This window comes from Pteropus medius, unplaced genomic scaffold, assembly GCF_902729225.1.
Source record: "Pteropus medius unplaced genomic scaffold, Ma_sr-lr_union100, whole genome shotgun sequence".
NCBI lineage: Eukaryota > Metazoa > Chordata > Mammalia > Chiroptera > Pteropodidae > Pteropus > Pteropus medius.
The window spans coordinates 2,252,861-2,276,361 of NW_024354499.1; the positions used below are offsets into that span (position 1 = coordinate 2,252,861).

The 23,501-nt window shown below is 42.5% G+C and overlaps 1 protein-coding gene and 1 pseudogene across 10 annotated transcripts in view; both read left to right on the plus strand.

Moving 5' to 3' along the window:
• The window catches only part of ANTXR1 (ANTXR cell adhesion molecule 1), a 233,380-nt gene that overhangs the window by 149,375 nt on the left and 60,504 nt on the right, over positions 1 to 23,501 (plus strand). For 4 of the 10 annotated variants that reach the window (XM_039852461.1, XM_039852454.1, XM_039852452.1 and 1 more), the window contains exons 15-17: positions 290 to 385; positions 900 to 1,067; positions 10,972 to 11,052. In XM_039852461.1, the coding sequence (XP_039708395.1) occupies positions 290 to 385; positions 900 to 1,067; positions 10,972 to 11,052 (345 nt within the window). Of the gene's footprint in view, positions 1 to 289; positions 386 to 899; positions 1,068 to 10,971; positions 11,053 to 11,518; positions 11,860 to 11,949; positions 12,034 to 13,341; positions 13,402 to 22,217; positions 22,603 to 22,686; positions 22,714 to 22,779; positions 23,114 to 23,501 lie in introns of those variants that run through there. The other 6 variants (XM_039852458.1, XM_039852460.1, XM_039852457.1 and 3 more) reach the window with 6 other exon arrangements.
• LOC120594665 (uncharacterized) lies at positions 16,093 to 16,208 on the plus strand (annotated as a pseudogene).

Consider the following 23,501-nt stretch of genomic DNA (forward strand, 5'->3'; position numbering starts at 1 on the left):
ATTAACAAATCATCAGCATGTAGATGGGATTAGGTGAGTTACCCTAAAACCAGTAGAATGCAGAAGAGAACAGGTCCCAGGATTGCGCCACAACCTTAGCAGATAGTACTGCTTTTATTCCTAATTTACAGAGAAGGAAAATAAGTTTAGATAGGATGAGTGACTTGCCGAAGGCCCTAGGAAGCAGCGACCCTGGGGTTTAACCCAGGCAGTCTACTCCTGTTCACATGACATAGCGGACACATACATACAACAATGGTGCTTTGCTTTCTTCATGTTCACAATGCAGGAAGAAGATGATGATGGTCTGCCTAAGAAAAAGTGGCCTACAGTCGATGCCTCTTACTATGGTGGGCGAGGTGTTGGAGGCATTAAAAGGATGGAGGTAAGAGGACAACTTCATGTAGTCCTATCTATGTGCTGACCACTCAGTGTTGGAAAACCCAAGCAAACTGGTGAACACTCATACTTGAGGTCTGGTGGGGATGTGGATTGTGAGGCATGAGATGGAGAGGTAGCGGGTACAGCTTTTTAAATATGTACCCTCATATCTTGCCCACCATGAGTCAGAGCCATTTGCTCATCTTCTCAAAATCCCCAAAGGTTCACTCTCTCACTGGACTAAAATCCAGAGTTCTTACCTGGGCCTGCAAGGCCTTTGCACATGCTGTCCCCATGGCCTGCACAATTCCTTTCCTAGATATTCACCCACATCGCTTGCTCTTTCTGCTCCCTCAGTCCTCCCCTTTTCCTTTCATCCACATCTACCTCTTCTCTGGCCCTCGAAGCCCAAAGGAATAGAGGATTAGAGAGCACTCCCACTGTATATCACACATATATGTGTGATCCCCATTATATTTTATTTTCTTATTTTGTCTTTTGTATGTTATTTAATTTAGGTTCGCTGGGGAGAAAAGGGCTCCACAGAAGAAGGTGCTAAGTTGGAAAAGGCAAAGAATGCAAGAGTCAAGATGCCAGAGCAGGAATATGAATTCCCTGAACCTCGAAATCTCAACAACAACATGCGTCGGTCTTCCTCTCCCCGGAAGTGGTACTCTCCGATCAAGGTGTGTCTCTTTCCACTCAAAAAACCATCCTCACTGCTGAGAAAACACTTACATAAAAAGAATTGGACCCCTTTGGCATGATAAAATTTCAAACCAAATTCCAGCTTGTCACAGTGGAACAAATTTCTAAAATCATGGACTTAAAAGTACTTCCTTTCTCCATTCCTGCATTAGCCAGGTTGAGAATTAGGCTTTTAAAAATCACCATGGCAAAGCAGTGGAATGAGAGTGGAATATGAGTCACATGACTTGGGTCATAACCCCAGAAAATCTTTATGAATTTCTGTAACATCTCATAACTTCATAGGTAGGCAATTCCATTAACTAACAAAAATGGCAGAATTCCGTTTGAAGCCTCGTCTCTGTTTTTCTTGCTCCCGGAACATAAGTCCACTATCCTTTATCCGAGCCTCCTGCCAGTGTATCAGGACAATTTGGTGGACTGCATCAGCCATGGATCTAGGACTCACTCTATCTGGCTATGAATAAAACCCTTTTATCTCTACCATCTCTCTTCCCCCACCCCCACTCCCCACCCCAAGCCCCAGAGCTTAAAACTCTTTAGCTTATTAGAAAGTTTAAGCCATAGGAGACAGTTCTTGCTTCCTGAAAACCTCTTTCCTCTTCCTCTGGGACATAAATGTCTTTGAATCCATGAGATTCATTCAACACCCTTGTTCTTCAGCCTTGCCCATGAGCAATTGTCAGACATAACTAGAAAGTTATAGCTGAAAGACTCTGAGAAAAATCTGTCCCCACTCTCATTTTTCCTACAGGAGAAAACTGAGATAAACAAAATCCTTGCTCTGCCCAGGTCTGGAATCCAAAACCCCAACTCAGGTCTACAGGCTCTAGTTCTGTGCTGCAAACAGAACTGGACCAATTCCAAGGCCTCAAGTGAAAGACTCAGTATAAGAGCCAGCTCTCATATAACCACACACACACAACACCACACACACACACACACACACACACACACACACACACACACACACAGCCTTATCCCTTGTCTAATGATTGGTAAATAACATTCATCATTCTCTGAGTTATTTGCTGATTTTAGAACAGCCCTTCTATGAAATCAAAAGAAATATTATTTTAAACAGTAGAATGAAACTTTATTGGTAGCTGCCTCTTCCCAGCTGAGCCAGCTCTTGCCTACACTAATTGTAATGTATCTTCATTTTGGTTTGCTGTGTCTAAAGCAGTGAGATTCTTTTTTAAGATAAGACCCCTGGGGCAATGCGTTGAACTCTGGAAAGATATGACCAAAATATAGCTTGCTTGACTAACAGCTGTTTGCTTCTAATTATTTTCTAATGTAGAACAAGAAGTGGCGTGCATGCATGCACAGAACAGGAAGGAGCCAAACAGTATCTCAGAGATGAAGAAGGGAGATTTTCTATGACGCTATTTGCAGCAATCTGTACCTTGTGACTAACACAACATATTTAGTTATAGCCAGGTTTTTATTTCTGTAATCTGGATGTTGGGGAACATTAATTCTGTTTGAAGAATCTAATTTCTGCTTGAAAGCATGCTATTCCTTTATTAACTGGTGGTTTAAGACTGTGTTTTATGAAAAAAAAATAGGGATATGGACAACTCGATTTAGCAATCTAAGGATATTCCCAACACCCACTTGGAATAAGTATCGATCCAATGAGTTTTTGTTGTACATCTGCTAGGTGCCCAGCGCTACCAGATACTGAGTACACAGAGGTTCTCAAACCTGGCTGAGTCTCAGAAGCACCTGGGAACGCTTTAAAAACACAGATTCCTAGGCCTAATGTCTCAAACCTAATGACCCAGAGTCTCACAAAATGCTTTCAAAGGCACACTGGCTCTCACGACTTGCTCACTTTTTTTTATTAAATGGAACTCCTTTTCCCCCATTGCCTCCCTTTTCAAATTTCACATCCAAACCCTGCTATTGCCCCAGTTACCACTCCCTCCAGAGTCCCTGCTCCTAGGCCTCCTCCTCCTCACATTCTCAGGCCCCAACCCAAATCTACTGAATCAGCAGTTTGTGCGGTAGGGGCCAGCGATGTGGGTTTTAACAAGCCCAGTTAAGAAATTGTAACCAAAGGTCCCAGCCAGCCTTCCATTGGATGTTCCCTGAGGGCGGGAACTGTGGTGCCTGGCAAAGAGGCCATGATCATACCTCAATGATTTGTCAGGAGTTTCAGGAGACCTATATTAGATTTCACAGTCCATTTTACCACAGACACAACTGCTGGATTAATGCTAAGTGGCTGAGTATCTGAATCTCAAGGAATCACCAAAACAGCTGGATAGGAAAGACCTATGATGCTGGTAGACTCACTAGGCACCTCAGAACTCCTTCATTAGGATATGAGAAAGCGTAAACGCCCCTCTTGCTGGTGGAGCAGCTCATGCCAACGCTTGCTCAGCCCACTTTAGGTGGGAGGCGTACAATGCCCTGGTGTGATTGCTCATGTTTATGAGTCTTCTCTCCACCAGGTTTGACCCCCTGGAGGCCCCAGTTATACTTAACTCACTTTGAATGCCAATAAACAGCATTGTACCTGGCACAGAGTGGAGAATCTACCACCTGTTATTAAAGAGATGAGGCATAAGATATAATTATGAAACCATTCCCAGAGCATCGTGCCAATTAGACTATCTCTTATCATCCACACAGATCGCTTTGGCACCCTCAGTTCAAGGAAGGTGACATTCTTCTTGCCATCTCTTTGAGGAAAGGAGATGGGCTGGGTGGGGTGACGGAAGGGTAGGAACAAGAAAGTTTGAAAACAAAAGCACAGAAAGGAACTCAAAAGTCATAATATATACTGTTTGTCCAGAAGGAGGGCAGACCTGCTACCAGAACTGCTGTTTAACATGAATGCATGTTCCGAAATGAGCCCCGTTCTAGCCATCATGCCTACAGACATCACTAGGCCTTGGAAAAAACATTTAGCCTCATGTAGTACCATAAATAAACTCTGCTTCCTCTTCCTGAAACATGTCACTGGAATTGTCACAGTCCTGACAGGAAACAGAAGGCACATTCAAAAGGGTCTAACTAGCATAGGTATGGGCGGGGCTAAGGGAAACTTCAGCAATGGTGAGGCACCCAGGGACCAGCAACAGTGAGCACTCTTACACCCTGAGGCCTGAAGAGCAAGGAGGGAAGACGGTGTCACTGGAACCAGCGCCCTAGAGAAAGAGGCCACCCAATGGGAGCTGTGGCCACAGAGAGGGAGTTAGCAATCTAAACCTGTCATGCCACCTGTTTTCATGTGGCCTACAACCTAAGAATGTTTTTTGGTTTTTTTTTAATTTTTAAATGGCTATATAAGTACCTACATAATATCCTTGAGTTTGCCTTTTGACCTATGAAGCCTAAAATATTTACTCTCTGGCCCTTTACAGGAAGTGTGTACAGACCCCTGCCTTATAAGAACGCAGTCACTGTTGGAGGCTGGGGGTCAGGGAGGGAGCAGAAGGAATAAATATCCCAACCTCTCCCTCATCTTGTCCTCTCATCTCCTTCTGATGACACCTGTTGGCTAAACCAAAGGGAAACTAATACTGCCATCGAAGACATGAAGCTTCCAAGGCATAGAGCCAGGAAGACAGAGAAATGCAGAAAGTAGATGGGGGCTGGCAGCTCATGGAGACTAATCAAGCTACTCACTGCCCTCACTATAAACTGGGAGAACGCCTCTCTCTACCCAGTGCAAAACTTGCAGGGGGTACTGGGAAGACACCTAGTTCCCTGGTGAAAGTGGTCAGAATCTTATACACCTTTTAATGTACTGCATTTAACTCACTTTTTTCACACATTCCATGAAATGGATTTCAGAAGCAGAGAAGCAGGTGAGCACGTTTGCTAAGCAAACCCAGTGGGAACTCACCTAGAGAAGGAGTCCACAGTGGGCTTCTCTCCACAGTTCCCCCAGTCTAATTCGAGGCACTGAGCACACTGACCACACTTCACCCTTTCCTCATCCAAGCTCATGACTATTTGGCCTGAATTTTCCTTTGCTTGGTTTTCACCCCCTGGATTTACAGCACCCCATGCTTCTCATTAAATTGGGACTGACCATTTCAGACAAATAATGCCCAGATATATGACCATCAGATAGATTAAAACCAGAATTGTTTCAGTTTTGCTGGAAGCCTTGCAGCCTTCAGAGAACCTATTTTTCTCCTCTTCCAGTAGCTTGTCCACAATAAATGACAGAAACGACAGCTGAAGGACAAAAGCCAGACCCTGGCAAGCCAGACAGACTGGCTGTTCTCTGCAAGAGAGCAAGACTAGCTTGTGCTACTAGGAAGGGGTGGTCTTCTGTTCATTTTCTGTCAGGCTCACCTACCGTTCTTGGCTTTATCACCTTGACCTTGTAATCAAGCAGCTTTTAGTCATGAAATTGTACTGGAAGAACCTGTATGTAGCTCAGTAAGACATGCTGAAGTTTTAAATGTTGTCAGATGTGCTGTTGATGTTGAATAGACTTTTTTTGTCCCTCTCTGGCTACTTGTTAGAAAGGTTCCAAACATTTTTTAAATAAAGACCAACAGAAAAAAGAACAAAACAAAAATTACCATGGGGGAGCAGGGGGGCAGTAGTTTCCTTTATACATTAATTTATTTCATTTGAGGGGAAGCATGAGGCACTATATTTACCATATATTTTACAGTATAAAAATTTCAATGTTAGTTTATAACAGCTCTGTAAGTAGAACTACCCTCAAAATTCTCAACCTCTGACTAACTTCCTCTTAGCTAAGGCAGACAAACCAGAAGAGAAGACACAGCTGCTGCCTGGTCAAAAAATAAATAAGTAAGTAAGTAAGTAAGTAAGTAAGTAGATAGATAGATAGATAGATAGATAGATAGATAGATAGATAGATAGATAGATAGAAAAGAAAAGGAAAGGAAACCCAGCTGAAATGGCCATGCACCAGGCTGCTTTGAATGATGGCAGCATAAACCTTCCCTGCACAATCTTATTGTTTAGGAAGAAACAAAAGCTAGAGTTTACATAGAACTTCCAGTTTGCCTGCTTTTATGGATCAGAGGTTTTTGTCTAAAAAAAAGAAAAATAAAATGAAAGTTTTTGTCTGAGGCTGAGATACGGTTTGGGAGCCTAGAATTCATAAATTTCTCATTCTGTAGTCAAAACATGTCAACTTCACATGAAAGAAAGTTATATTTTTAAGTGTCAGCTAATGTACTCAGGTGGAGGGTCCCCAGGTTGGTGGGAAACCTCTCAGTGTCACAGAAGTAATTGGCATTTCTCCTGGGGACTGAGGACCACTGTCTTGAAATCCTGTGGAGAAGCCTATGAATACCGGACACTCAAATCTAAGATAAGTAGTATAGTCAACTCAAAGGCTCCTCCCCAGGCTTTGGGTAAAGCCCAGGGACTAGCTGGAAGAAGCCCCTGAGGCTCCTCTGGCCCCAAAGGGATGTCATTAATAGGCCCATTATCTACTGTCTTAAAATGACAGGCTTCTGTCTACATTCAGAAATTCAAGGCCCCAAGAGCCTTTGTTATGCATTTCTCTTTGACTTTAAGAGTTATTTTTATCCTCTTCTTGATTAGAAACATACTCTAAAGCTTACTTCAGCTCTTGCACAAAAAAGCTCCCTGATATAGGAGTAGTAAGAGGTTAGGGATATATAGATGACCCAGATGGCTTTCTCTGCCACAGAGAGGGGACTTTGAGTTCATTTGTGGGATGGGTCAACCTCAGAATACTGAGGATATAACTGGAAGCAGCTAGTCTCACCTTGGCCAGGAGAGTTAAATAACAGCAGCTCACCTGGATGAAGTACGTACCACAAGGCAGGCACAAACCCAAGGCTCTCCAGGTACTCACTCCTTTATTTCTCACAACCACCCTCAAAAGTAGAAACTAGTATTTCTCCCATCTTACAAATGGAAAAACTAAGGCACAGAGAGGTTAGGTAACTTACTCCAATTCACACTACTAGTAAAATGTTTTTTGATGTATTTTTATTAAGTGCAATGCATTTTTCAGGCCAGCAATTAAATCTATTATTAATCAAGTTGAAGAGATGGCAGAGAGCGTAGAGGTAAAAGACCAGTCAGGAAACTTCACACAGTGAATGACAAGTGATAAGTGCCTGAGCCAAGGCAGTAGCCATGGAGACAGGAGGGGCAGGAGTGCACAGAAGAGGCGACTGGAGAGCTGTTAGAGAGAACACCCACAGGACGTGGTCGAAGTTGCATGTGAGGTGGTGGTGGAGGGAGACCAGGTGAAAATGATTCCGTGGTCCGGCTTACCCATCCGGTGGGATGGATGGTGGTGCCATGAACCAAAAAAAGGAGCAGGTTTGGAGAAAGACAATACAATTTATGATGTTTGTTTTTTCAATACCTATCATACATCTGTGTTACAACTAAGATTTGGTAGGTAATTGGATACCCAGATTCAGAGTGTAAGAGTAGACTAAACTGAAGATGGAATTTGTGAGGCATCAGCAGAAAGGGGGAAGTTTGGACCATGAGATTAGATGAGAGTACTCAGATGAGCACTTGGCCTCGGGGGAGACTAGGAGGGCTTGAGGGGAACACTGCTGTGTCAGATGCAGACAGAAGGGAGGAGCAAAAGAAGCTGAAGAGGACTCATCAGAGAAGTAGGGAGGATCGGTAGAGGCCAAGGGACAGTGTGCAGAAGGGAGAGGCCCCGCACATCAGATCTCTCAAAAGAATCAAATAAAATGAAGCCCAAATATGGCGCTTGGCACTCGGGATGCCATGGGTGGCCTTAGCAAGAACAGTTTAGGAGAGTGTTGGAGCCACCGAACACCGCCATGGAAGCCAGACTACGCCATGCTAAAAAAGAAGTGTGGCTTGAGGGAAAGGGAGAAATGGGGTTGGAAGAGAACAGGAGAAAGGACAGGCAGAGATATGTTTATAAAGTTCAAATTATTGGATTCTTATATTCTGCATTACATTCTTTTCCATCTTTCTATGGAGCCTCCCAAATGGCCATTTTAATGACTTTACTGTGATCGTAGATAATATTTAATGAATACTTTCCGTGAGACAAGTACCTATCTTCAGTATCTGATTGTAACCCTTACGCCAAGTCTATATAGAGTGTACAGTATTATTACCTCCATTTTAAAGATGAGAAAAGTAAATTTTAGGGAGATGAAAACCACGTGTTCAAGGCTGAACAACTGATGAGGAGTAGACCCAGAATAAAACCCTGTAGACAGTCTGAATTCAGTCATTTTGTACTCTAAGCATCTGTTGCCACCAAAACAACAACAACAACAATATAATATACGACCCATTCTCCTGGTGTTATATATCTTATCTGAGTTGAGAAGACTGACCCGGATTCCATTGAGACCGGGCTGGTGTCAACTACTATGTTGAAATATAAATGCTTATCCCAAAGAACTCCATGAAAACATTTCACTGATGATCAAATGAGCCGAATGGAAGAAAAACCATGTTGAACACAGCAACAGTTCATCCAAGTATTCTAAAGTCATTAAAATATTTTCAGAGGCTTTCATAAATACTCTGCCAAAAAAAAAAAAAAAAGAGAGAGAGAGAGAGAAACACTACACTTAGCCAGACAAAATTTAACCCACAAGAACTTGAGCAACAATTGATAAAGGTTCAAGATCATATTTTTTGTATCTGGTTACAACCCACCAAAAATTATTTCAGAACATGAAGTCTTCAAGATGATATTCATAAATTAACATTGCCACTATAAAAGCTTTGTGTCAAGGAACTTGAACTCCCTGGCCACTCCCAACCTTTCAAACCCTATCCTTCAAAGATTTCTTCCAGCTCAGTGTTCTCAAACATGCCTGAGTGAGACCTCAGTAGGAAATACACTGTGGCCCAGTATTTGCCTATGCGTGTACATGCGTGTACACATATACACACACTCATACACATACCATTCACATTTACCTGAAATAGATTTTTTACAAAATAATACTTATCCTCACCATGCGCAATTAACTTTAATATTTTCTTTTCTATCCTATTTCATTTCTTAAAAATGCTGGTCCTAACACACAAATTGTTTCATGAGGGCTTGAAGAGTTGCAACCTATAGTTTAGAAACTCTTTTTTTTTAAAGGATCTAAATTAAAACACTCCAACCAGGAGATCTGCATGAGGAAGAACCCATAGTCGGTATAATAGAACGTACAGGAGCTTCGGAATTAGATAGACATGGAGTCCAGTCACACCTCTTCAGTGAACAGGCTGTGTGCCTTTGGGCAAGCTAGTTGATCTCTCTGACCCTCCCTTTTCTCTCCATAGCCCTTTGGTACTGCTGGGAGAATGAATAGAGAAGACACATGTAAAAATACCTTGCCCAGCAATTAGTAGCACTAAATGCATTCATTCATCCAACAAATATTTATTGAGCATTAGATGCTGTCCTAGAGGCTGGGCATACAGCAGTTGACAAAACCAATGACACCTCTGCTTTCATGGAGCTGGCATTCCAGTTGGCAAAGACAAGCATAAGCAAATAAACACAGGCTATGTCAGGGAATAATAAGGGCTCTCTTCATTTCCTATTGCTGCTATAACAAGTTACCATAAACTCAGTGGCTTATAACAACACAAATTTATCACCCTACAGTTCTGGAGGCCAGAAACCTACAATGGGTCTCACTGGGATAAAATCAATGTGAGGCCAGGGCTGTTTTCCTTTTGGAGGCTCCAGAAGAGAATCCAACTCCTTTTCTTTTCCAGATTCTAGAGGTCGCCACACTCATTGGCTTATAGCCCCACTTCCACCTCCAAAGCCAGCAACAGTGGTTGAATCCTTTTAACCCGAATCACTTTGGCTCTGCTTCTGTGGGCACAACACCTTCTCTGACTCTGAGCTTCCTTCCTGGCTCTATTAAGGATCGGTGTGATTAGATTGGGTCCACCCAGGTAATTCAGAATAATCTCCCTATCTCAAGATCCTTCACTTAATCACTTCTACAAAGTCCTTTTTTGCCATGGAAGATAACATAGTCACAAGTTCCAAAGAACAAGATGTCATCTTTGATGGGGGGTGCGGGTGGGTGGCGGGGCGAGGGAATGCGGGGGCGGGATTCTGCCTACCACAAGAGCAATGAAGAAAAGTAAGATAAAGTAAAGGGGACTTCTGCCTGTTGATGGAGTCACCAACCGGGGTAATACTAAGAACAAAGCTAAGTAAATGTCATTTTTTTTCTTTTAGTATTTGCAATGGCAGAAACCAGCCTCCATGTCTAGGGAACTAGAATGGCCAGAGGCATGAGACTGCCTGAATCATATACTGTGAAGATACTCTTCTTAGATGCAGCCAATTACCTACAACTCCAAAGAGGTTATGATTTGGGATAATCTGTGATTTTTGGTATTTGTCTTCCCAGCCTTGGATTCCTGAGCAAGTTGTAGCTGCCAAGCGAGCCTAGGGGACAGCCAGGGATCTGTACCCCAGGCACTTTTCATTGGTCTTGCTCTGTAGACACTTCTGTTTAGTAATTTTTCTGGATCTGTCATCATTGTTTCATTTGTGAACTCTGGGCACCAAGTGGGGGCCAAAAACAAAATCTTAGTGAAAGTTGAAAAGATGGACTTGTGGTACCCTAGTATGCCCAGAAATGTGACAAGGGCAAAGCCAACAGCCTGAATGCATTCCCTGTTTGTAAATTTGAGGCTGCACTGAAGTTTCAGGTGTATCCTGCATAAGCATCAGGGTCCTCTGTGAGGTGTCTCTTCCCCTACGTATCTGAATATAGGGACCAGAAAGTCACTTATCCTATCACGACCACATTGCCGGTGCTGTGCTGTTCACATGAGCAAAGAGGCACAGGAAGTCCACATGTCTTTGTTGGCCACTGGTCTGCTTTCTTATTTAATCTTGGTACATTTGTTTTATTTCAGGGAAAACTCGATGCCTTGTGGGTCCTACTCAGGAAAGGATATGATCGTGTGTCTGTGATGCGTCCACAGCCAGGAGACACGGTAGGATTCATTAATGGTGGAACACACACCGAGTCTTTTCTCTCTCTCTCTCTCTCTCTCTATCTTCTCCTCTCTCTCTCTCTCTCTCTCTCTCTCTCTCTCTCTCTCTCTCTCTGTCTTTGTAGAGCTAGAATAACTCCAAATAGACAAATCTAGCATTATCTCATGTTGTGGCAAATCAGATACTAATTTTAAAAGTCCTGGTTTTTATAAGACTTTGAGTTTTCATTTGCTTTCCTGAAAAGGATTTCGACAGAAATAAGTTGAGTTTAACATCGTAGGACTTGCATTTAATTTATAGGTACGGTGAGTGAATAAAGAGGGGCTGGTTCTGATTTTGGGCAGTCCCAGGAGAAAGGCCTGCTGCTCCCCGGGCTCACTGGCCAGTAGTGACAAACTTGACACTATAACCACAAGAGTGGCAAGGGAATAAGGGCCACAGAAAACTCTTACCATCTTCCAGCAGGCGTTGGGCCCAAATGGTCCAGCACCAGACCTTCTATGCTGGTGAGAATTTGGCCTCAAAACTGCCAGGACCAAGATTTTACCTTCTTCAACTAAGGGCAGTTACAAAGGGAGGAGCCAGCAGGGACCTGAGAAACCATCACCCCATGTCTTTGTTTTGTAAATAAGGAAACTGAGGACAAGAGAAGCTCAATTCCTTGTTCTATTCAGACAGTATCAATGCTGGAAACAACCTCAGTTCTGCTGAAATCACACCATTGTTATGTCTTCCTGTAAGAGTGAGTCTCTCTTCCATGCATTTTACAGAGCAAAGCTTGGGATTAAATTCTTCCTTAACTATCAGCAACCTGCATCTTCCATCCACTTTTCAGGGAATTGGGCACTTTCACCCAAAAGCAGAATAAAGCCAACTTAGAGCTCCTTTCAAATCAGGTAGAGTTCGGTTTGAATCTCACTTCCTGGCTGGAAGTTAACTCCAGGCAAGACACTTCACCTCTCTGAGCTTCATCTTTATAAAGCAGTTGATGATAACTACTTCATCATGTGGCTGGTTGGAGAAGGTAAGGTTTGTAAAGCATCTGGCCCAACGATGAATACAAAGTCATGCTCAATCAATGGCAGGTATTATTATGATTATTTACTTTGTGCTTTTCTACTGCGAGGAGGTGATGCAAAATTCAAACCATATTGCAATCAGTGTGTATCAGATACACCCACATCTTCGCCCTGCCCACTCTTCAACATGACACAACTAGTGAAACACAAGAGCAGAGCCTGTTAGACAGGCCCTTCTCCTTTGCAAATTATGACAATGGGTGGTTTGTGGCTGAGGGGATTTGGTCTAAAGTGTCATCGTTTGTGCACGATACTGCCCAGTTAGCTGTTCCAACTCTAGGTTGTGGCCGGGGCAAGCACTGACGTGAAAGAAACCAAGTCATAGAAAAGCTAGCGCACCGCGGCCCTCGTGCCATGTGGAATTTGTGTTTGGTCTGTGAAAGTCAACAAGAACACGTTGCTATAGCAAACTTTAAAGTACAAACTCTACAGTGAACAGACATGAGCCTGGGCCATAAACTTTATACTCAGGGTGGTATTTAGCCTTCTAAGTTATACACTTGATTTTTGTGGAAAATTAAGAAATTTTGTAGCATGCACAAGACCCATCTTAACAGATTTTAAAAAGACAGCGAGATACCCGAATCCAGTAGTACTGTCTTTTGTGATAGGACGTGCTGGTCCAGTGTACAAGTCCATTTCTTTCAGAACAACTGAAAAGCATCTCCGCTAAAGCTGTTTACATTCCCTTCTCCACTGATCAGGCTGACCGAAACAAATTCATAAACTGAGAAAACCTGAAAACTGGGAGGGGTGCAGGAAAAAGGAAGGATGGAAAGAAATATTATCATACATAAAAGAACCAACGCTGTTTGGAGGCAAAATGCTGATGGGATACATCCAGCAACAATAGAATGAAAACGGATGGGATTTCCTTTAATGAATCACATCTAAATTGAATCTCTTATTTGCTGCTTTTGAGCGAAAGTTTATATTAACATTTGAAGGTGTTCTGTATGCTTTTGAGAAACCTTGAATTTTTATTCTCTAATCACAAAAAAAAATAATAGATTTGAAGTAAAGGAGGTCTAACAATTAGGATACAGTTGGCCCAGGGCTGTCATAAATTATGATTGTCCAGCCTCCTTTCAAATGGGTTTGACATATAGAAATCCTGCTAAAATTTTAAGACACATGGGAGAAATAGTTGCAGAGAATTGTGTCCTTGTAGTCATGAAGATAGCCACAAAAATGTTGATGTACACACAGAGTTACACAAGAAACCATCATAGATTAATTGGGAACAAGAATTGAAAGCTGCCTTATGGCAACTCAGGAAAGAATTCCAGGGAAGGAAGGACTATATTGTAGCTTTGTCTATATGCTTATCCTGTTTTGTTTGCATTCCCTTGGGCAATGCTCTACAGACCTATGTTACTTACACGGTGATGACTCTGTAAGAATTCCTCAACAGTGATTTATGGGGCTGACCACATTTTCCATAAACTCAAAATGACTACATCCAGCCATGTGCTCATGAACAAGAGTCACAGGTTCTGAATTTTTCCTTTAAAACAAAAACAAAAACAGAAATCACCTAATTACATTCTCAATTGCAGTCTCAATTCTTTCAAACGAATGTTGACCTCCCAGAAACCTGGTAATTCTTCCTCTTCTGTTCCTATCTGCCCCATCCACCCCTCCAGTTAACCCTCCCAGCCCTACAGAAGCAGACTGGGGCTCACCAACAGAGCCTCTGAGGCTGCTGAAAGGGCTGAGCTCCTACAGACCCCTTCACAGAGCACAGGGTTGAAGGAGGCCTGAGCCCAGAGCCACATCCTTCCCTGGGACGGGTGCCTACCTCCTCAGAGCTGTCCAAGCCTCAGGTCAGGGAAAACGGGAATGGAACAACAGCAGGAGACCTGAATGCTTTCTGTCTGCCACTACCCCTCTTCCTCTTTCTGCCTGGAGTAGGTTCACAGTCCTATTTTTTCTTGGAGCCCACCAGGAAATCCTGGGCCAACATAGAAGAGAAAGTGCCAGAAGAAACCACTTAAATAGCAAACCAGCAACACATCTGATCCTTAATTTCAAATAGTTCACTAAGCATAAACCATCCCCCCACATACATGCTTCTCATATGTAGCCACTGCTATGCTCTTTCTAAAACATGAATCTCAACATGCCATTCCAAGGCTTCAGACTTATAAAGATGTGGAAAAAGCACAGAACCCTTAGCTTGATTTAGAAAGGCCTCTCTTTCCATTTCATCTGCTACTTGCCCCAGGTTCCCGCATCACCCCTAATCACTCTGGCCTCCTAGAATTGCTCATCATTCCCTGAACATGCCAGTAGCTTTTGAGTCTCTTTGCCTTTGCATATTCTATTTTCTGCTTGGAATGCCTTTCCCATCATCTTTACCTAGTGAACGATCGTCTTGGCAGTGTTTTTCATTATCCGCATGATATTCTTGTAAACAAAATGTTGCTGTCCAGACCCACTGTAAAGGGGGCATTGCCAAAGCAGAGCGTATTCAGAGACTAAACAAAGTATGAAAATTAGAACCTGTGTCCCATTAGCATTTTCCACAATGGTCTCCAAGACTTCCTACACACCTGGGCCACTCTTTGAGGTCAGGTCAGAAGATTTGCTCACCTTTCAAGGACAAATGGTGGAAGGGATCGAGAATGTTTAATCTGAGAAAGACTTAAAGGCACCTGAGAGCTTTGAAACTTGCTCATCATGTTATGCATCCCATTTTGCAACCCTTTTTTAATCATTAAACTATATTCAAGGAATAATTTTTTCATGCTACTACATATCCTTGAATAATATCATCTTAATGGTCATGTCATAGTCTATTATCTGTGACATAACATTTCTGCCTGTCTCCTCTTTGGGGGCATTTCTTTCCATGTTTATCTTTATAAATGAAACTCTAATCAGTATCCTTGTTGCCAAATTAGTATGCACAGTCATGTATGTTTCCTTAGGATAAGAGTCCAGCTGCCTGCTACAACAAAGAGCGTGCCAAAATTTTAAAGCTTTGATACATATTGTCAAATTGCCCTCCCGAAACACTGGTGGATTCACCCTATGTCAGCATCTATGAAAAGCCCATATCCCCAGATGTTCACCAGTATTATTAAACTTAGCTATTTGGTAGGTGCTAATTTAATTTGTATTTTTTGTCCCTGAGGTAGAACAATTTTCAAATATTTATTTTTTCTTTTGTCAATTACCTGTACATGCTTTTGGCCCATTTTTCTATTAGATATTTTAGCATTGATTTTTATATATTCACTTGCTAAACCCATCTTTATTCATTTATTAATCAAACGTTTTGAGAACCTACTATGTGTCAGATTTTGTGCTATGCATTACCTTGCACTATGCATTTGGCTATACACATAGCCAAAGTTTTTCCTAGTTTTTCATTTACATTTTAATTTTTTAAATGTGTTGGAAGCTAGCTATAATTTTATAGCCAAACCTATAAATCTTTATAATTTCTGCCTTTGATGTCAAACTTAGAATGGCCTTCCCTACTCCAAGAGAACATAAATTTTCACAAAAATTTCCTTCTTCTACTTCTACCTCCTCAGTCTCAGTTTTTTGTGGTAATGTGAGTTGGCACCTTTTCTGTATCTTCTTGGGTGTTTTATTATAAATTTGAAGAAAGTGCTTTCAGGAGCAATCAGCCATATTAAATCAGAAGTCCTGGAACATTACCTTAAATTTTTTCAAGTGTGGAATGTGACTTGGATTTTCTCTGCGTCACGTCAAAGGACAGACTAGAGCCACAGGTAGAAGTTACAGTGAAGCAGATTTCATTTTAAAGAATTGAAGGATGAGAGTTTCAACAACAGAATGGCTGCCCCAAGATGACTGAGCTCCCTGTTATCAAACAGGGGTAAAACCAGTTAAACCCTGGACGTGGTTCCATAATGTAACAGTTAGAACATCTGCTTTACACACAGAAGGTCCTGAGTTCGCACCCCAGTTGAGCCACGATCCATGGTCTGTGGCCATGCCACCCTGAACAAGCCCGATGTCTGATCTTGAAAGCTAAACAGGGTTGGGCCTGGTTAGTACTTGGATGGGAGACCACCTAGGAAGACCAGGTGCTGTAGACATAAATCATAATAATAAATAATAATAATTTTTAAAAAAAGAAAACAGTTAAACCCTGAGGCTAGGACATAGCAGAGGATTCCTGCAGCAGGTTCTCAAACTTGAGCATGGAAAGGTTTGTTAAAACACAGATTGTTACACCCCACTCTCAGAGTTTCTGACCTGGTGGTTCTGGGGTTGGGCCTGGAGATTAGCATTTCAAACAGGCTCCCAGATGCTGCTGCTGTTGCTGTTGCTCTGGAAACCACACTTTAAGGACCAGTGAGATAAATAGAACTCGATGACCTTCAAGGTCCCTCTAAACCTGAGATCGTGGGATCCTTAGTCAACATTTCTATACCTATTTGACCACCAAGCCACTACTCCCCAGTATTTCTCCATGGAACACCTGTTGACACAATGGGGGAATAACTATTCTAGCTTAAATCTAAATATTAAGCCCCAATCAGTTGCAGAGAAATCCTTCTCATCTGCAGACATTTCTGTTTCTGGATTACTAATTTCAAATGCAGAAATATAAGGGAACTTCTCAATTCATGGAAGTTCATGGAATCCAGTGATTTTCAATCTGGTTGCACACTGTGGTCACCTGAGGAGCTTTAAAGCACTGATGCCAGGGTCCCACCCCAAAAGTTCTATTTAATTTATTTGAGATGAGGCCTGGACATTGGGGTTTTAAAATCTGCCCCAGGTGATTCTAATGAACAGCCAGTTTTTTGAATCAGGGACCTGGTTCAATTTTCTATTTTTCAGCCAGGGCAGCATCTACTCTTTCCTTCTGGAAACAATTTGAAGGCAACTCTCCACACTCCTTAGAAACCTCATGCCCATGTCTCATACGCATAAGGAAAATAAATGAATGATTACATCCTTTATGTCTTGCAACAGTCTCTTTACCAAGAAGATGGTTAACATAGCTTCCGGCTGCGGTGTTATTGCTACTCCTTGGGTAAAGAGGATGGGAAAGGGAAAATATAACTCTGCCTTATATGTCTTTGCTAGATTTAATTCAGTCAATGTATCGACCAGTCCAAACCCTCTCCAGTCATTTTTACCCCAACTTAAACTCTGACCCCATCACGAGATCTGGGAGAAACCCAATGAGGTTGGATGTCTTCTTTGTTTTCAGTTTCTTGGTTTCTCCCAGATCTGGCAGTAGGAGGCTGGTACATTCCATTACTGTCAGCATGAACAAAATACTAAGAAACAGTGGGCTTGTTTTGCATCACTGGGCCTCCTAGCAATCAGAAGAGACCCAGGAAACACACACATAAATGTACATAAACAATGTTTGAAACTCATCTGAAGCGCAGAGGTTGTGAAATCCTCTTCCGGAGATCCAGCCCCAGGGCTGCTGCCGTCTGCACAGCTGTTTCCAATAAGGGAGCTGCCGGTCACATGGGCACCAAGTCTCCCTACTGTCACAGAGGTGAGAGTGATCTGGGCAAGTTATCTCCAGGGAGAGAGAGCATCCTCAGCCCAGTCCTTTGAAAGCAAAGGAGCCTCTTGTCACATATGCAGACTCGGAGAATGTGCACCCTGTTCCTTCCCCTTTTCTCCCTCCTTCACATTTCCTGCATTAGCCCTTTCTTCTTCCCCCTTCAGTTTGGCTGCCTTCCCTCAAACATGCTTCCATCAAATATCTATTGTGCTCCCACTAAGAGCCCATCACTGGGCCAGCCGCTAAGGACACCAGTTAGAACTGGCCTTAATTTTGGCTTCCTGCAGTTCAGCATATGATCTGAAATAGAAGAGAGGGTCAAGCGTTGTCTTGCCTGCAGATGGTTACAGAAGCACAAACCCATTCGCAATAACTATGGGCATTACTATGATCTCCATTTTACAGAGCATAAGCTGAGGCTCAGGGGAGGTTGTTAACATTCCCAAGGGCACACAGCTGGTAAGAGGTAGAGCTGAGGCTTGAATTCGGGACTATCAAATTTGCAAGTCCATTAAGTGCTCTGTGGAAAAAACAGACAAGAGGAGGTCCTGACATCAAAGTATGGACAGAGTGGTCGAGAAGATAGAATGAATGGCAGTCGAGGTAGCTCCCTGAACAGATCAAGAGAGAACTGAAGGAAATGAGAATAACAGAGGAAGGACAATTGCTGGTAGTCCAAGAGGACAGGAGGTTTCCTCAGGGACCAGTAGGATTTGAATTGGTCTTTGAAGGAAAGTTGAGACGTAGTTGAGCAGGCAGGATGTAGAAGGGCCAAGACAGCAGGTTTCTGGGACCAAGTTGCAGCCCGTCAGTGCCCATGGCCAGTCTGCAGAGCAACAAAGAGATACCTCAGGCTGGAGTGGAGGTACCCCATAAGCTGGAAGGTGAACATGGATGAAAGTTTATCACCCTGATGGTTGGAATAAAACGTTGAGACTTAATTCTGTAATCATTTGTGAACTAATCTTCATCTGGGATAAATGGTATGGTACCAAATTCAGTTGTATTTTAAGAAATTTAATCTAATACAAAGTTTCTCAAAAGTTTTACACAGCTCCAGTTTGACTAGATAGTAATAGAGTTTTTGTTGTTGAATGTATATGTAAAATTTGGCCACAAACATCTTGTGAACAGCTAGATTAAAGTCATTCTACCAAAGCTTAGAAATAATGGATCTAATGTATTGGTAACTAGTTAATAGGCTACTGTAATAGTCCAAGCAAGGATCATGAGGCTTGAATTTAATGGTGACACAGGGAATGAAAAGATGTAGATGAAGGTAGCACTATCTGAAACTGGTTGCAGCATGGCATGGAGAAAGAGAGCAATAGTTTTAGTACCAGAGGACCCAAATTAAATCTCAGTTAAAGCTAAATCCCTGCCTCACTGAGCTTCAACTTCCTTATACATAAAAATGATCTTATAATCCCTACTTCTTTGGGTATTGTCAGGGTTAGATAAAATGACAAGTTGTAAATAATTTAAATAGACTTTCTTCCCTTCTTTCCTCCTGAACACTGTAATTGATTTCAGAGAAGTTCAGTTACATCTCAACGTGTGTGGAAAACTTCTCAAAATTAGTCTTATGTTTAAAACAACAGTGACTAAGAAAATCGAATTATCTTCAAATTGAAGTCTTTATGTGAAGGTCAATCTTTTCTTGCACAATAGACAATAAGTTTACACTGGCTTTTTACACTGAGGAAACAGAAGTCTTCAAAATTTCTGTCAGTATCTGACATCAGCCTGTTAGTCCCCGAAAAATCTGGAGAGAAAGTCCAATTTGCTGGCCACTGACTCCTGACCTTTTATAAACTTTTGTAAGAGTAGATCATTTTTTTAAAAAAGGAGAGGGGAAAAGCAAATTATAGGAAATGTTCCTAGAGGGTGTGATTTATTTTGGCACAGAAACTTCCTTGGATGTTTAAATTCCCAGTAGGATTTACTCAGTTCTCACCCTTGGAAATCTTTCCTTCAATGTCCCATTGAAGAGGGACATGAGTACTTAGAATTCTTGGCTTACTTCTCTGAATTTAAAAAATAAAAAGTTCAAGGCACCCTCTGTCACAGCAAAAACCAAAGTGCACCCAAAACCTGCCAAGTAAACTTTTTTCAGAGAAGCCAAACCTAAAGTCGATGCTGCAAAATATACCATCTTGAGATATTTTTATTGCAACAACTTCCTTCCCGCACAGTAGAAGGTCTCTCTAAATGAATAGATTTGGAGGCAATAGATGTGGTTGAGGGTTCTCCCTCTTTCTCCTTTTTCTCTCTCTTCCAATCTAAACCCCTTTTTCTACACGCACACTGATCATCATCATCGCCGTCATCATTTTATAGCTTCTCTTAGGACTTTCACTTTTGAGTTGCCTCATCTCCCAAACAGCTGCAGCAACAGAAGTTCAAGTCCTGGTATCGAGCTGCAAATAGCAAACAGAGAAGTAAATACAGAGGCTGAACATGACAGGGGTGGGTAATAAAGACACCCCTGTTCAAATTCTCTGACCTCATTTTTTCCTTCCAAACAGAATCAGGGTTGAAGGAGGTAGGGCTTGGTTCTAGGGTCAAAGTTTCACCCAAGTATGTAACATTTTAAGAAGTTTGTTCAAACTTTGTTCAAACATGATGTTTATGTCTAGCCACTTGGCTGCCATGGGCCTATTCCTCCAGCTGAGGGCATTGAAAGATCATCTCTAGGGACAGTATGACTCTGCAATAAGCCTCCATCGAGAACCATCCCGAACCAGGCTGATAAGGAGTTCTGTTCTGGCCTGAAATTGTTGGGTTGAATCATAGATGGCAAAATCTGACCTAAGCGATAGCCTTCCAGAATTCACAGTGTAGAGAGTCAACTCGCTATAGAACATTCACACTTGCCCCCATCTTTTCTCAGCATCTCCATGACCATATCACCTCGACCTGACCCTCAATGTCAGGAATGCATCTGGGATTCCACATAATCCCAATCCCTTTGTTTTAGAGATAAGGACATTGAGGTCTGGAAAAGTGATGAAGAGACTTCCAAGCACTTCCTAGCTCATTTTTCCTTTTCTCCCCAATCGCCACCTTTTACCTTTTTTGCATATTAGGAAGATGAGGCTCAGATAATAAGTTCTTGTTCTGTTCAAGGTCACGAAGAAAATCAGTGGAAGTGGCAAGACCAGAAACCAGCAGCCATACACTGCCTGGCTCTCCCTGAGTCTTCACCTCAGGCCAGGAGAAGAGGGTGGGGATTATGACTGGGCTTGATCTCTTGAGGAGAAAGTAGAACCAGACCCAACTTTGGAAGGCAGAGGTAGTCCCTGCCACCCAACCTTTCTGTCCTTTCAACTCCTTTCCATTTTTATATCCTGCCCAAGATATAACCACTGATGCCCTCCTGCACAATGTGCTATGCTCCCAAATTACCTCATGTTTTTGGCACTCCCTGATTCCTGCCTTCCCCTTAACCACCGACACTGTATCTAGGACAGGGTACACCCTCTCTTTTAAAAATTTGGTCCTGAGCACCTATTCTATAGCAGGCACCAATCTAGGCAGGCAGTGGGGGTTTAGCATGAATGAGGCAAGTTTTCCTCCCTTGTGGAGTGTACTTTAGAGTACTCGGAAAAGCACTAATTGCCACTCGATGTGATAAGTGGTATGGGGTGGGGCAGGTTGGAGTTTCATGGGAATATAGAGCAAGGTGTAACCCAGACTAGGGCATCAGGGAAAACTTCCAAAAAGAAGAGACTATTCAACCAAGACCTAAAGGATAAGCTCTGCCTAGTGCAGTAAGAGAAAGGGCCTTCGGGTCGGAAGGAATGGCATGCGTGAAAGTCCAGATGGGAGAGGGACTGAAGGGGAGGAGGCCCAGGCTGACGGTGGAGAGAAGGAAGGGAGAGCCACCACATCCTACCTCTGGCTCTGCCTTCTCCACCCTTTAGTCTACTCACATCCTTCCTCTGGGCTCTCAGCACTCCGCTCAGTCCCACTCACTCCAAGGCCCTCCCCTGTACCCTGTTCATTATCTGGCTCCTCCTTTTTCCTGTGCTTACAGCTGCTGCCACAAAGTTTAGCTCCATTTTTGTTTAAACTCAATACTTACTTCTCGCTCCCCGAATAAGCTGTAAATGATGTCAGGAAAGGGACCTTAGCGCTTACATTTTTCACTCACAGCTGAGGATGAGGCTGAATCTGTTTCCTTGTCCCAGGGATTATGACTTTTTCTGCAACCCCCAGGTTCTGCGGCTGTTTGCAAACTTATAATGTCTCCTTTTTAGGCAACCGCATGTTAGTAGTGAGCAAAGATGTCTCAATAAACTCTCTGCCTTTTAATAAAGAGGGAGAGTTCACAAGTCTTCCAGGGGCCCCTCCAGGTAAAATGAGGCTGAGCAAGGGTTATTCAAACACTACACGTTGTTACAATTGCTATTCACACCTTTTATCTTTGTCATTTATTAAATTGTTTGAAAATAGAAAGTATAATAGAAAAACAACTCTCTAAGACTTTACTAGTCCCATTTTACAAATTCATTATTATGACATTTGTTTAATGTTTTAGTGTTTCTTTTCATTTTTTTCTTTTTAGCTAATATGACCAAGACCAAAGTTTCATTCATAACGCAGAGCGATGGCAGAGTTAACTTTGAGGTGGCTCACTCCTCTGGTCTTCAGCACCTCTGTGCATTCCTGTGTTTCCCCCAACATCTGGATTGGGTTGCCCCCATTGAATCATGTGGACATAGCAGCTGACACTGAGGCATTGGCCTCAGTCACTGGCATTCCTACTTTTCAAGGACTCTGTGGCTCTGACTTGAATACAAGCTGTAAATGTGGGTAAATCATGCTTAAGCTTTTCCGTATTCTCTACTGCTTGCTAAAAGTGATTTGTAATGGGAAACTCTTAAATGTCAGAGTCTGGAAAACTGAACATCATAACAGACATCTCTTCCCCTGAGTGGCATAACTAATAAAAGTAGGCCCCCTGGAAAGCCCACTGTGGAATCATCCCTGTGGCTGTACAAGACGGACAGTGTTCCCCTTCTTTCTCTTTCTAGCAAAGGAAGTAGTTCTGATCAAGCAAAGTTGGGTTTCTTAGGCATGGAGGTGGAGAGAAATGGAAACGAGAGTGATTTTCCCTTTGGTGACAGGAGCAAGCCATTGCCCAATGCCCCACCACATCTATAAGTCTAGGAGATGCCACGCAGTCTTCCAGAGATGGCCAAGGCAGCTGCAGAACTGAGGCTACCTTCTGTGCTTGTAAACAGTAAGCACCTCTCCAAACCAGGGATAAGCGCATGAGAATTCCACTGGTCTCCACTGCACCCCATCAGCTGCACTAGCTTGTTCTGTACTAGATCCTCTTTTGGTGGCCTACGGTTGCAAATATGTTTGCTAATGGATCAAAACAATCTCCTAGCAAAAACTGGACCTTAGAAGTAATTAGCACCAAGCCAACAATCCACATGTCTACATCCCACAGCAGGGCTCTGATAAGCAACATGAATGGAGGTTTCCAAAAGATTTCACCTGCCCATGTGAAAACTCCAGTTTCATCCAGCAATGTTGCTCAGCTTTCAGACTGCTGTAGACTGTAATGCTGGAATGATGCCCCTGAGTGTCATCCACAGCCAGATTCTGATGCCTGCCCCTTTATAAAACTCACCCAATCCAAGTAAGTCCAATACGTCCCAGGCTATGTAATGAATTTATGTCATTGGAGAATGATAGCTAATTTTACTCGGTAATGATTTTCTTGCTCTCTCAACTCTGTTCCATTGATAACATGTTTAGTTCTAATACATTTTTAAGTTTGATTTTTTTTTATGGCAACAATTTAATTATTAAAATTCTCAAAACTGTCCCTTCCTGA